Raw genomic sequence first — 15,471 nt, 5'->3', positions numbered from 1 at the left:
CTTTTTTATCTGATCACAGTCATTTATAACATTAATAGGTTCATAGAATTTTTTTAAAACTGGGCCCTCTCCAAAACTTAGAATCCATAAATGTGTAAGTATAAAAATTAAGTGAAAGCCAGGTATAGGTGGTTCATGCCTGTAATCCTAGCTGCTCAGGAAGCTGAGATCTGAGTATCATGGTTCAAAGCCAGCACGGGCAGGAAATTCCATGAGACTCTTATCTCCAATAAACCCCTCAGAAAACCTGAAATGGCTCTGTGGCTCAAGGTATAGAGCACTCGTCTTGAACTGAAGAGTCAAAGGATAGTGCCCAGGCCCAGAGTTCCAGCCCCACAACCAACGAAAGAAAAAAATGAAATAAAGGCTCCTCTCGGGGCTGGGAAGGTAGCTCAGTGGTAGAGCGCTTGCCTTGCATGCATGAGGCCCTGGGTTCGATTCCTCAGCACCACATAAGCAAAAAGAAAAAAGCCGGAAGTGGTGCTGTGGCTCAAGTGGTAGAGTGCTAGCTTTGAGCTGAAGAGCTGAGGGACAGCGCCCAGGCTCAGAGTTCAGGCCCCATGAGTGGACCAAAAAAAAAAAAAAGGCTACTCTCGTAATATTAAATAATCTCTTTGTATAGATGCCTTTTGGGATCTGAATTTTAACTCTAACCCTGCAGTTTACAATGACACTAACTCTAATTCTCAGACAGTCATAAAACCATGTACATGGAAAGTACATACAAAACAATTCACATGATCACTGATGTAGAAACAAGACTAGTGCGCTGGTATTAACCAGTACTTCTCTAATTAGATAGAAAAGTTTCCTGAAGACAGAATTATGGTGACACACTCATTTTCCATTTTCATTTCCTTGGTTGTTTTTGACATGTTTAAACCACATATTGCAATGAGATACACAAATCAAAAAGACAAACATAAAAATTCCAACTAGTATATATATATAATAGCTCTACCTTTTCCATTTAGATAAAGAAAGATAATTAGTTTAGTCAGAATATAAGCAAAGGTAGAAGAGAAATATTTTAATCTTTTTCTTTTATGTATAAAGAGAAAGGATTGTGTATTATAAAACGATTTGGAGATGAAAATGCCTTTTTTACTTCTCTGGTCTCAAACTCTTGATAAATCTTATCATAAAAAATAGTAAATATACAAAAAATAGACTATATTCTAATAAGTGCAACTTTCTATAATTTTGCGATTTTATTTTAGAAAAGTGAAATCCAGAGCCAGGTGCGGGTAGCTCATGCCTGTAATCCTAGCTACTCAGATGGATGAGATCTGAGGATCCTGGTGTAAAGCCATCCTGGGCAGAAAAATTTGTAAGATTCTTATCTCCAATAAACTACTCAGAAAAGGCCGGAAGTGGTGCTATTGTTCAAGTGATAGAGCATTAGCCTAGCGTACACAGGATCAGGGACAGCACCAAGGCAGTGAGTTCAAGGCCCAGGACTGGCAGAAAAAAGAAACATAATTAAAATCTAATATACAACAAAAATGAATGCTTGCTGATGATACATTATTTTCAACATTTAAAGAAATAGCAACAGGACTGGGAATGTGGTTTAGTGGTAGAGTGCTTGCCTAGCATGCATGAAGCCCTGGGTTTGATTCCTCAGTACCACATAAACAGAAAAAGCCAGAAGTGCTGCTGTGGGTCAAGTGGTAGAGTGCTAGCTTTGAGCAAAAGAACTAAGGGACAGCGCCCAGGCCCTAAATTCAAGCCCTAGGACTGGCAAAAAAGAAATAGCAAAATAGTTACAAATAAATCTAATTTGCTTTTATTCATATTATTTGTATTAATTTATACCAAGGAATCAATATTAATTTTTAAATGATGCTATCTCCAACAAAAGAACAAGAACTCTCTAAATCTGTTCAGAATAGAAAAAGAAAAAAGAACACTTCTGGATAGGCACAACAGAAAAAGGCCTTGTGAGGATGATGAAAAGGGTGACACTGATCAAGATGAACTGTACTCACAAACTGACATGTTGAACTGAAACTCCTTTTGTCAACTACTTAAATAAAAAACAAGCAAACAGATCTCATAATAGCTGAGCTACATAGAATAAAAGTTGTTTCTGAGAAAATGCAAGAGACGTAAGTAAAAATAAAATAAGCAAAAGAAAGCAATCATGCTACAAAGCATAAGAAATCATTTATTGCTAAAGATGGCTATAGTAATAAAATATCACATTAATTTTATTCACTAGTTTATAAAAAAAAAATTAAAAACAGCCGGGTGCCAGTGGTTCATGCCTGTAACCCTAGCTACTCAGAAGGCTGAGATCTGAGGATTGCGGTTCAAAGCCAGCCTGGGCAGAAAACTCCATGAGACTCTTATCTCCAATAAACCACTAGAAAACTGGAAGTGGAGCTGTGGCTCAAGCAGTAGAGCGCTTGCCTGAGCTGAGGAGATGAGGGACAGCGCCCAGGCCCAGAATTCAAGCCCCATAACTGACAAAAAAAAAAAAAAAAAAATTTAAATATCTAGTAACTTCAGATATGGTATAATCAATTCTTAAGAAGAACTATGAGAAGCAGACACCAATGGCTCACACGTGTACTCCTAGCTACTCAGAAGGCTGAGATCTAAGAATAATGGTTAAAGGCAAGCATGGGCAGGAAAGCCTGTGAGACTTTTATTCCAATTAACAATCAAAAAGCTGGAAATGGAGCTGTGGCTTAAGTGGAAAACCACTAGCCTTGAGTGAGAAACAGCTAAGAGACTGTGCCTGAGTTCAAGTTCCAGGACCTACACAGGAAAAAAAACCACACATAAAAAAAGAATAACTATGAGAAATTAACTATGGGAACTGAGACAAAAGAATTTCATCCATTCATTCAACATGGTTTTACAGAAACACCCTAGTATGTTTACACTGTAACAAATAACACAGAAAATATATAAGAACTCCTTGAGAGAAGTACTTCCCTTAAGTCTTAAATTAGAAATGTAAAAGAAAGCAAAACTGTAAGGCAATAAAATACTTTTAGAACTGAAGAGAAACTTGAAAAAGACTAGAAACTGATTACAGACCTTAAAAAAGAATGATGGCTCACAGATGACAAGGGGAAAATGTTTTCCAAAGCAGACATGCGAATGTCCAAGTAGGAAGAAACTGGTGCCTAAGGAAAGTGAAAGCCTTAAAGATAAGCTGACAAAGCTAAAGCTTGTTATACCAATAATTTGCTCATAACCCTTTCTGCCATTAATTCTAGTCAACTCTGAAATGTGCAGCCAGGATTGTTGTACAAAGATGAATGAATGGTGGCACTAATACGATAACAATGACATAACCTTATTTCAACAGAATGCTTTTATTTCTTGGTATCACAAACTAGAAAACATTCCTGAGCTCATTTTCTTTCATTTCTAATTTAATATCAATTAAAGGGTGGCTTTGTGGGGTGGTTTACTAGATTATCCCTCTTTGTAGGTCAGGAAAAGTATCTCTGTCAATGAAAAGATTTCTAAGTTAAATAATACTAGTAATCCTTGGATATCATTCATAGATTAGAAAAAAAACAAATATCTCAAAGACATTTTCCTGGTAACTCACCTAGATTCACTTTTTTTCCTTACAGTTTCTAAAAACAATGTTGAAAAACTCTTCTTAGCCTGTGGCTGAATTTCATTTTTTAAATCTTGTCTTTCTGTCTGAGATATTTCTGCTGAGTTCCTTTCTTGTTGTCCTTCTGAAATTTTATCTGTTGCTTCTGGTACTTTATTCTCTACTTCTACATTTTTCATATCTTTACCTTCAAAGGTTAACCTGAAAAATTAAAAGCAAGACAAACTAAATGTTCCCATGGTGTGTTGAGTTATGGTTATTCCTTACTCTTTGACAGTGACTACATAGACCACTTATAAAAAATATACTTAACTCCTTGATCATGGATTTGTAAGACAAAAATGATCTTTATTTCCAAGGTCTCCAATACAAAAGTATCTACTTTGTTGGGCACCAGTGGCCCACGCCTGTAATTCTAGCTACTCAGGAGGCTGAGATCTGAGGATCACGGTTCAAAACCAGCCCAGGCAAGAAAGTCCGTAAGACTCTTATCTCCAATAAACCACCAGAAATGGTACTGTGGCTCAAGTGGTAGAGTGCTAGCCTTGAGCTGAAGGGCTGAGGGACAGCGCCCAGGCTGAGTTCAACCCCACCACTGACAGAAAAAAAAAAAAAAAAAAAAGTTTTAACAGAACCAGATTTACAACTCATTTGTGTTTTTCTACCCTCAAATATTGATCCCTCCTTTCTATTACAAATAATAATGAAAATACTAATTATTTCATTTAAGAAATTATGGAAAACAACTCTCATAAAGGAAATAAATTTCCCAGACTATAGAAAATATAACCCTCTAACTTCTCAGAAGTATACTTTAAAGCCCCCCTTACCAATTAAAAACTGAAAATATACCCAAAGTGTATTTTTCTTATATTTATACCTTAATCTTCTACAAACTAAATTAAAAGACTGAGTTAACCATATAAAAGGTGAAAAAAAATATATATATATATAAAAGGTGAAAATTAAAGTAGGATTATTACTATTGAAATTACCTTTTTTTGGTTTTAAGAGAAATTTCTGTACTTGAAGACGGCCTATTTGCTGAATTTCTAAAATTGTAAGTCTCTTTCTTTTGGGTAGCAGATGGAATAGCACTTTGCACTGTAGATGTTTTTCCATCCAAAAGAACAACAGGTGAACCAACAGATATATAAAATTCTTCATTAGCTTTACTGTAATGACCACTTAGTTTCTTACTTGACTTCTTTTTTGAGTCAGGTGTATTTTTAGAACCAACATCAGCTGCCAACGTTTTCTGAAATTCATGCACATGAACTAGAAAATTATACAGATATTGTCAATTATAAAAATATCAAGATCAGTTTTATAAAATTCAGCAATAATTTAATCAGAAGTAGCTTTCAGACTACTACATTTAGAATCAAAGATCTATGATTAAAATACATATATGCTTTTAAAGTTCTAATCTATCAAACCAATAAACTGAAACATGCATTTGGTCTATGTTAACTTGTTTTAGAAAGATAGAAATCCTTGACTACAGAAATCCCATAAACATACTGACACAGTCTTGAGATGGGAATAAAGTTGTACATTGCTAGAATGAAGAAAATAAAAGAAATCATGAGATTCATCTATGTTTAGGCTAAGAACTGGTAAGTAGGGTAGCTATATAAATACAAATATACACAGATAGAGTTGATATATATGCATATATATGTATACACACATATATACATGTATGTACTAATATATGTATATCTAAGCAAAATATATATTTATGTGCTTATATATTCTCTTAAGCCTAAGTCTTAAAGTGCCAAATGTCAAAAAAAAGAATGGCTAGATATTCATATTAATTTATCCATTTAAAAAGCAAAGACTATTAATATTAAATGAACCAAAAAGAGGGTATGGGTTCTTAAATGAAATGTCATTTCCTTGCTTGTTCCTCTGAGTACAAATAATTTTTTTAGAAATTACCTATCAATCAACAATCATAAGGCTCTGAAAGCTGGAAGGAATAAAGGAGACTAGCCAGAAAGCTCAAGACTTAAGAGGAACAGGCAATGTGATCTATTGGGTTTTCTCTTCATTTCCTACATTCCTAGGCTGAACACCTGCGAGGCCTGCAACATGTGAAGGCATGCAACATGTGAAGGCATGCGTCAGAACTTCATTACTTGCTAGAATTGAATACTGTATTTTCTGTATATACCATTGGTTGAGGGACATTTGAGTTGTCTCCACCTTTAGGGTATTGTGAATGAAGATCCTATTAACTCTTTTCTTTTAATTCTTTTGGGTATATACTAAAAAATAGAATTCTGGGTCCTATGTTTAACATTGCTAAACTGATTTTTCATAGTGGCTAACAATGTCACATTCTCACTAAAAATTGCATGAGAGTTTTGATGTATCCACATCCTCTTCAATATGTTGTTATGTTTCCCTGTTTCCAGGTATCAGTTATCCCAGTGGGCAAAAAGTGAAATACCACTGGTTTCTTGATTTGTATTTCTTTTATGCAGGATGATTTTTGAGCATCTTTTCTGAAGTTCATTAACACTAATACATCTCCTTTGGAGAAATGTTTAGTCAAGTCCTTTGCCCATTTTTCAATTATTTCTGTTTTTAGTTGTAAAGTGAGAGTAGCTCTTTACATATTGAAGCTACAAATCTTTTTTATCTTTTTTTTTTTTTTTGGTGTCAGTTGTGAAACCTGAACTCTGGGCCTGGATGCTGTCCCTCAGCTTTTCAGCTTAAGACTAGTGCTCTACCACTTAAGCCACAGCACCACTTCTAGCTTTTTCTGCTTATGTGGTGCTGAGCAATCAAACCGAGGGCCTCATGCATGCAGGGCAAGCACTCTACCACTGAACCACCTTACCAGCCACTGAAGCTATAAATCTCTTATCTGGTATTTTCCTACGTATGAGAATAGATTAGTTACTTTTACATAAGTACTGCATATCTGCAGCATAACAACATTGTACCAACACAAGGAGAAACAAACTAACCAAAATTTATAAGCATATTGAATTATATGATATTCAATACATAGTAAAAATAGTACATTTAAGGGAGACCATATTACTAAGTTAATGAACAGATCTAATAAACCATCTAAAGAAAACTTTGGAAGATTTACATACATTATATACCAACACTCAGATAGACTAAAGGCTGAGGGGGAAAAAAAGATACAAAGAAGAAAGCTTGAGTTTTTACATATAACATTAGGGTAAAGAAGATTTTTAACCAAAATAGGAAACTTTGTGATATAAAATCACATATTTATCAGTTGAGATACAAAGTATTCATTATAAAAAGTTAAAAAACAAAATTTAATAGTGTTGTTATAATTTGGAAAAATGTCACACAAATTACAGACTTATAAATACATATATATTTACATATAAACATATCAATCCTTATATTTATATGCATATGTTTTCACTTATGAGCACTAAGGAACAGGATTATGCAGACAATGATTAGATTCTCCTTTTGAATTTCTGACTCTACTACTTTCAAATGGAATCCTTCTAATTTGAAAAGATAAAGTAACACATATCATTGACTAAAGGAATGCAGAAAATGGAAAGAGGAAAAAAACATTAACATGAACTTGAAAATCAAAATATATTTTCATTAAATTCTCCTTAGGCTGGCCATGATTTTGCTACCTGAACCACCATAATCAGTTTTAACTTTTTAAATTACATCTAGAAACCAGATGTCTGTAATCCTAGCTACCCAGAAAGCTGAGATCTGATGAGGACTGTGGTTTGAAGCCAGCTTAGGCAGAAAAGCCTGTGAGACTCCTATCTCCAATGAACTACTCAAAAACAAGTTGGAAGTGGCACTGTGGCACAAGTGATAGAGCACTAGCCTTGAGCACAAAGAGGCTCAAGGACAACTTCCAGGCAGAGTTCAAGTCTAAGGACCAGCAAAAAAAATTACATCTAGACAATACATTTGAAAATACTACCAACCTGGTCTACTGGCAGCTTCGGTTGGTTCTACAATACCTTGAAGAGAGGCTTCTTTCTTCCTTGAGGAAACTGGAATTGACTTTGGATGTGGTGTCTCGCTCTGGGTATTAAGAAATTTATTAACTCTATTATCACTTCTGATTAAACACATTTTTAGCTGGTAGTATACACTAAGTAGTAATAGGAGATTAATAAACTTTGATAGTTATATATACACACATATATATAAATACACATATATACATATACAAATATATATGTATGTTTATATATAAATTATATATAAATACATAATATACTATATAACATATACTTATATATATATACATATATATATATATATATATATATAAACCCCCATATAAGAGAGCCAACAGGTAATAAGACTGAAAAAAAAATCAAATACAAATAGAATTAGAAACACAAAAGCAAAATAGGTAGAAGAAGTTGGGTGCTGATGGCTTATGCATGTAATCCTACCTACTCAGGAGACTGAGATCCCAGGATCACAGTTCAGAGCCATCTCAGGCAAAGAAGTCCTGTGAGACTCTTACCTCCACTCAAAAACCAGAAGTGGATCTGTGGCTCAAAGTGATAGTGCACTAGCCTTGAGTAAAAGAGTTCAGGGCCGGGTGCTGGTGGCTCATGCCTGTAATACTAACTGCAGGAGGCTGAGATCTGAGGATTGCGGTTCAAAGCCAGCCTAGGCATGAAAGTCCTTATCTCCAATAAACCACCAGAAAACCAGAAGTGGCGCTGTAGCTTAAAAGGTAGAACACTAACCTTGAGCTGAAGAGCTGAGAGACAGCACCCAGGCCCAGAGTTCAAGCCGCATGACTGACAAAAAAAAAAATAATAATAAAAGGGTAGAAGAAATAGCTAAAAGCCAAAAAGTCAAAACTTAGGAAAGTATAGAATAAAGTCTGTATTTCACAATACAGGCCTTAAGAAACTACTTGATCGGTCTGCACAGGAAAGGGCAAACACTCAGGTGAGAAAGCAAAGCTGAGGATCTAGGAAGGTCAGAATTTACAGGGTAAAGCATAGAACAACAGAGAACACCACAAAGTGAAAAACTCCAAAGAGGTGTAGACCTTTCTCTCAAGCACTCAATATATACTGATCAGAGTATATGTAAGAGAAAACCATGGGAAGCCAGAAAAGGGCTCAAATTAAGTCTATGGGGAAATAATTCTCTTAGTCACATAGAGTAATGCCTGTGCTGCCAGTAAGAGTAGAAAATTTCCACAAGTTAGGGGACACTAAGATTAGTGTTCACAGAGAAATTTTGCCTCACAAGTTAAGAAAATTATATGTGGATAGTCTTTAGTTCAATGTCTCAAACTGTTACAACAGGAGTGTTTCTGGCCTACTACGAACTTCTCTCAAAACACTGATACAAAATACCTGTGATATACTTTAAGAAGCAGAGAAAATATTGTGAATGAATATGGATGTATATATCTTAAATATTAGCAACCACATCAGAAAAGTTAATACTTTATGATCAGGTCAGATTATCCCAGAAATGAATTGATCACATTATAGGTCTTTCAATTCTGAAAAAAATGGCATTCTTCATTCCTTGGAGACACATAATACATATGTGGGCATACACACAAACAACACACACTCATGCACATATGTGTATATCGTATGGTAACTACATATTTACAAGTTTTTAGTAAATATTAGTGCTAGCTGTACATAACTTTTCTAATAAACATTTCTACATTTAAATAATTTGTCTCTGTATCATTAGTTTTGAATACTTTGTAGCTAGGAATAGACTGGGTGCTTAGTATGTGTAAGGCCCTGGGTTCAAACTCAGCACTAAAAAAAAAGAATTCATTGAAAATTTACTCTTTTGTGTACAAATATATACAATGAGTTCTTTTTAAATCAACATTCTTTTAAGATACATACAATGAAAGATTGGTTTTCTAGTACAGCAATATAGTTCCTTTGTCTTCAGAAAATAACCAAACTTATCAATGAGAAACTTTAATAGTTTCCCATTTCCCTAAAACTCAGTTATCATTGTAGAGTAATGAAAATGATGGCTATAACTAATTCGTAATTTTAATTCTCAACTCCCAATTTAAACCTATGTAACATCAAATCAAGATTTTTATACTATTCCTCCAAAGTTTATAGAAAATTAATGAGAATATAGTATTCTCTTTCAGGAACAAGACTAAAAATACGTAAGTATTTTGTGTATAGTTTCACTTATTAAAATTTTAAACCTATATTCATTCTTCTTTTGGCTTACCTCTTTGCCTGGTGAACAAATATAACTGCCTTTCACTTTGGTTGCTGAACAATGCATGGATTCTTTAGAATTTATAATAAAATCATTGACAAGACCTAAAAGAAAATTAAGAGATTTTTAAAAATTAAATACTACATGTTATCCAATGGCTAGAATTGAAAGTGACTTTATACAATGCATAAATAACTGTATAAAGAATCTGTTGCACTGGGATCTGGTAGCTATGCCTAGGATTCTAACTACTCAGGAAGCTGAGATGAGGACCATAGTTCAAAGCCAGCCCAGGCAAACAAATCTGAGACTCTTACACCCAATTAACCAACAAAAAAAAGCCAGGAGGAGGTATGGCTCAAGTGGTAGAGTGCCAGCCTTGAGTGAAAAAGCTAAAGAACAGCACCCAAGCACTTATGTGCTCTATATGAGCACATACAAACACAAAAACCTACTTTAAAATATGATATAAAAATATATACCATGTTAAATATTACATCAATATATAAAAACCTTTAAACAATTAACCTAAAAGCAAAATAAACAAGATTCTTGAAGAAACATATATGAGCTCTTATTTCAGAGTACTTTCTCCATTGGCCTTTTTCTGTGCTACTCTAAAAGGATACCTCATGCAAGGATAGCGATGTAATGCAGTGGAAATACTTGCCTAGTGACTGTAAATCCCTGGGTTTGATACTCAATAGTTGGGGGGGAGGGGGGGGAAATGCCTGAGACTTCCCAGGCATGAGTGTAATCCTAGCTACTCAGGAGACTGGGATATGAGTTAGCTAGCCATGAGCAAAAAATGCTCAGCACCTAGGCCTTGCCACAGGATCAGCCAAAAAAAAAGCTTGAGACTTGCTGATTTACAAAAAATATGAATTTTTTTTGATTGTGTGGTCTGAACTCAGGGCCTTGTACTTACTTACTAGCAGGTATTCTACCATTTAAGCTATTCCCCAGCCTAAAATAAGAGATCTGGCATCTATCAAGTACCTTCTTGTTATGTCATACCAAGGCAGAGTGCTAAGACTATGAGCAGCTGAGAGCCAGAGAATTCACAGCCTCAAAAACTTTGGTAACTGGCAATGGACCTCACAAAATCTGACTTCTTAACCTTGGTGCATCAGAAATTAAATTTCCTTTTTTTTGTTGTTGTTGTTGTGGGGCTTGAACCATATATGGGCCTGGGCGCTGTCCCTCAGCTCTTCAGCTCAAAGCAAGTGCTCTACCACTTGAGCCACAGCGCTGCTGCTTCCGGTTTTCTGGTAGTTTAGTGGAGATAAGATTCTCACGGGCTTTCCTGCCCAGGCTGGCTTTGAACTACAATCCTCAGATCTCAGCCTTCTGAGTAGCTAGGATTACAGGTGTGAGCCACTTACTCCCAGCTCCAACATGTTTTTGAGGGACAAATTCAAACAACAGTATTCACAATCTCTCCTTTATTTCTTTTGCTGGCCTACTCTCTTATTCCACTCTTTTCATGATGATCAGCACTTAGAAAAGTTTTTGCCATAATTAACTACTTCCTTAGAAAGGGATAGATGTAAGTTCAAAGATTACCTCAAGTGCTAATGATCCCAAAATAATTCTGCACATTTATCTTGTAGATAAGTCTAAACACAAAATCCATTTGTTCCATATATACCTTTTACATATTGCCTGGATGTAATTTTATACAATGTTTAATACTTTGTGCATGAAATAGGTTTATAGTTAGGAATTCCACTTGTAATATCATGTCTAAACTCAAAAAGGTTTGGATTTTGGAACATTTCAGATTTTGGATTTTCAATTAGGGATGCTCAAATTGTATATAAAAGTCTTTCTCTTATATATAATAATTAAGAAACAGAAAACTAAAGATAGCAAATAACTATCAAGCCAGGCACTGGTGGCTCATGCCTGTAATCTTAGCTACTCAGAAGGCTGAGATCTGAGGATCACGGTTCAAAGCCTGCCGGGGCAGGAAAGCCCTTGGAGACTCTTATCTCCAACTAACCACCAGAAAACTGGAAGTGGTACTGTGGCTCAAGTGGTAAAGCACTAGCCTTGAGCTGTAGAGCGCAGGGACAGTGCCCAAGCCAAGTTCAAGCTCTACAACCAACAACAAAAAATTACTATCAAATTATTATGGTTTTTAATCAGTATTCAGTAATATAAAAGTATTTCATATTTATACCCAAAATTACAAGAAAATTTTTATATATAAATCCTAGAACATATTTGTTACATTTGATATTAATTCACATGACAAATGTATAGTTAGATTCATTGTATCCCCCAAAGCTATCTAATAATAAAGCCTTACTCTTTTCTTCAAAACAGTCTTGTAAGATTTCCAACATGTCCTGGCCTTGCTTCGCATGAATTTCAGGTACCCTAATAAGAAAAAAGAGAAAGTATGCCATACAGCTTCTGTTAAGACATTAGTCATGTTACCCCTACGTGAAAGTTCCCGAATTCTTTATTATAAAATGTTGGTTTAATAGGAAAAAGTAGAGATCCACTGTTCATTTTCCCCAATTCCCCAATAGGACCATTTGGAAAAACTAAGATAATATCGCAACCAGGAGGCTAGTGATAAAAATCCAACATCCAGGTTTGTCCTGTTCTACAGGGACTCAACTGCTACATGACTTGTGACTCTAGTTTTTATAATTTCTACAAGCTCACCTAACAAAACAACCAGGGTTAAGATATTAAACAGTTTGACCATCATAAAGACCTTTATTGCCCTTTCATAAACATATCTAGCTCACTCTAACTTCTATTTTGATTCCTCTCTCCTTTCCATGCCTAACCCATGGCAACCACTAATCAATCCTCCATTTAAAAGAAAAAAAAAATGCTATTTGAAAAAAATCTGTACAAATAATCACCTCGTATTTAAAACTTTAATTCCTGTATATTCATTATAAAACTCAGTTAATATGGAAACAGAAGAAAATCACATAGTATGTTAAAAATACCAACAAAGAAAGACCCAACCTCATGTCTATATCTTGGGGTTCATTTCGCTTAGGATCATTTTATATGTTCATACATATATAGCTTTTGAGCTTTTCTGCATCTGATAAGATTATCCTAGATGTATACTAATTATTATATTAAAAGGAAAACCATGGGACCTATATTTCTTTGGATCTGGCTTACTTCACTTAATATGATTTTTTCCAAGTTTTTCCATTTTCTAACAGTTTTTCGGTTGACTAGAGATGAGTCTCATGAACCTTCCTGCCCGGACTGGCTTTGAACTTCCATTGTCCTGAGTAGCCAGGATTATAGGTGTGAGTCACCAGCACCTGGCCTATAACCTTAATTTTTTTTTTAATTTTATATTATCGTAAAGATGCTGTACAGAGGGGTTACAGTTACATGAGTAAGGTAATGAGTACATTTCTTGTTGAACATTGTTACCCCCTGCTTTTTTTTCCCACCATCCTTCCCTCTCCCACAAAAATGATGGGTCAAATGACCTGAGTTTATAAATCTAACTAGTATTAATGATAGATTAATGCCAGATGGCAGATTGCCATTACAAATTCTAGACTGGACACTATCCTTAATACATGTATCAGTATACATACTGCCATTACAAACACAGCCCTGCTACTCCCTGGCTTATAGACAGGGCTTGAGTAGATGAAATGACTTGACAAAGGTAATTATGCAGAGTCAGTGTTAAAACACGGGTCAACAATATACTCTAGACTGATGGCAAAACAGAAAGTCTAACTGATAATAAAATAGGACATCTGACAGTTACCAAGTGATTGAGTAGTCTTTTCTAATTTTCAGAGGGGAAATATATAATTTACTCACCAAGTCCTACAGGTTTTAACTTCCTCTACTCATTTCTACCTTGGTGTAAAAGCACCCTAACCATATTATGACAAGTCCTGCATTAAACTTTTATGATATTTTATGAAATATAGGAGGGAATACATCTTGTTGGCCTTATTCTCAAGAGGACTTCAGACAACATAGTTAAGCCTACAGTAGATGCCTATATCAAGTACATCCATTTGCTTCATCTGATCTTGCTTTCTACAACTTCTATCATATTCACTCTTTTAAATCAGGTTTGTCTGATACTAACAAATACTAAGTATTCTTATTTGGGCACTTTTATGATACTATGTCTAGAATGTACTTAAAAGTTTAAATAGATTTGTAAAAAATCACCTGGAAGGCCGGCAAAACCTCCTCCTGTAGTCATTTTTGAGATAGTCCTGAAAGAAAAGTTAATTATTAACTTGGTATCTTTGTTTAAAATACAATCAAATATAATTTACCTTCAAAGGAATTTGTTTCCAATATGAACATATAAAATATTTCATTTTCTCATTTATTCATTCAGCAAAGCATCTGTGAAATGTCCATTTTAAACTTAATTAGAATACTTCTAGATCAAGTAAAAAATAAATGCATGTTATAAATACTAGAGCAAGAAAATAAAATTTTCTGAATACTAGGGATTAAACCCAGCACTACACACAGAACCACACTAAGCAAGTACTCTACAACTTAAGCCATGCTTAGTTTTTGTTTTTGCTTTTGAGAACCTCTTACCACATTGCCCCAGCTAGCTTGGAGCTCATAATCCTCCTGCCAGAATCTAGTAAAAACCTGGGATTATAACTATGCATCACTATGGCCAACCAGAAAAATTATTAGCAATGGAAAACATGATTGCCTAAGATTGAAATAATTAAGAAAAACAATAAAGAACAAAAAGAAATTATAGTCTAACATAATATAAAATCAAATTTCTCAAATGTGTAAGGCACAAAGTACTGCACAATGAATTTGAAAAATCCTTATCTCTGAAAGTAATAGTAAAAACTGACAATAAAATAAAATCTGGAGGAAGTGGGGCTGTAGCTCAAGTGGTAGAGCGCTCGCCTTGAGCTGAGGAGCTGAGGGACAGGGCCCAGGCCCAGAGTTCAAGCCCCACGACTGACAAAAAAAAAAAAAAAGAATCTCAGACTTTCCTACCAGGTTGCCTTCGAACCACTATCCTTAGAACTCAACCTCCTGAGTAGATAAAATGAGCCACCAACACCCAGATCAGATGTACATTTTCACCCTATACTCTCTCAAATCTGAGGGCAAATCTCAGGACAGGCCCAAAGGTCAAATAAGTAAAATAAAATCTGGAGTCTGTAGGAAGATGGCGGAAGAGAAGCAGAAAGTTAATAAAAGGATTCCAGAATGCTTCCAAAAACAGTGAATGTATCCTTACTACCAACAAAGAGGCAGGAAATAGGTATAATAGGAAAAATAAAACACAAATAATTGTTGAAATTTGAAATCAAAAGATCAGAAAATAGCTGATCTTCTATTCTATTATAAAATCTATAATGGTTATTTCCTAATTGAAGATTGGGTAATTATAATATAAATAGTAGATGCTTTTTTTAAAAAAGCATTAGCAATATTGTGTGTATTGAGTCTCACTTTTACATAACTTAATGAATATAAAAATGAATATGTGAAATAATTTAGTAAAAAAAATATACAATTTTTCTAGGTTTATCTTATACTCTGTCCCAGCACTGAAAGTCAACATTTTCAATTAGATAACTAGGCTCCTTTTATTTATTTATTTATTTTCAGGTAAGGGGTAGGTTTATTCATCATGAGGACTG

At 34.7% G+C, this 15,471-nt stretch overlaps 1 protein-coding gene across 2 annotated transcripts in view; it reads right to left on the bottom strand.

Moving 5' to 3' along the window:
* Nucleotides 1–15,471, bottom strand: part of Cenpc (centromere protein C) — a 51,979-nt gene that overhangs the window by 33,478 nt on the left and 3,030 nt on the right. Inside the window, exons 2-8 of one of the 2 annotated variants that reach the window (XM_070012250.1) lie at nt 14,006–14,052; nt 12,129–12,199; nt 9,824–9,918; nt 8,332–8,385; nt 7,549–7,648; nt 4,582–4,864; nt 3,575–3,787 (exon numbers count right to left, since the gene is read on the bottom strand). In XM_070012250.1, coding sequence (XP_069868351.1) covers nt 3,575–3,787; nt 4,582–4,864; nt 7,549–7,648; nt 8,332–8,385; nt 9,824–9,918; nt 12,129–12,199; nt 14,006–14,052 — 863 coding nt within the window. The remainder of the gene's footprint in view (nt 1–3,574; nt 3,788–4,581; nt 4,865–7,548; nt 7,649–8,331; nt 8,386–9,823; nt 9,919–12,128; nt 12,200–14,005; nt 14,053–15,471) is intronic. The other variant, XM_070012251.1, reaches the window with a different exon arrangement.

The sequence above is a fragment of the Dipodomys merriami genome, unplaced genomic scaffold (assembly GCF_024711535.1).
Source record: "Dipodomys merriami isolate MVZ:Mamm:240054 unplaced genomic scaffold, mDipMer1.0.p SCAF_9, whole genome shotgun sequence".
In the NCBI taxonomy this organism is placed as follows: domain Eukaryota; kingdom Metazoa; phylum Chordata; class Mammalia; order Rodentia; family Heteromyidae; genus Dipodomys; species Dipodomys merriami.
This window is presented reverse-complemented; position numbering and strand designations above follow the sequence as displayed.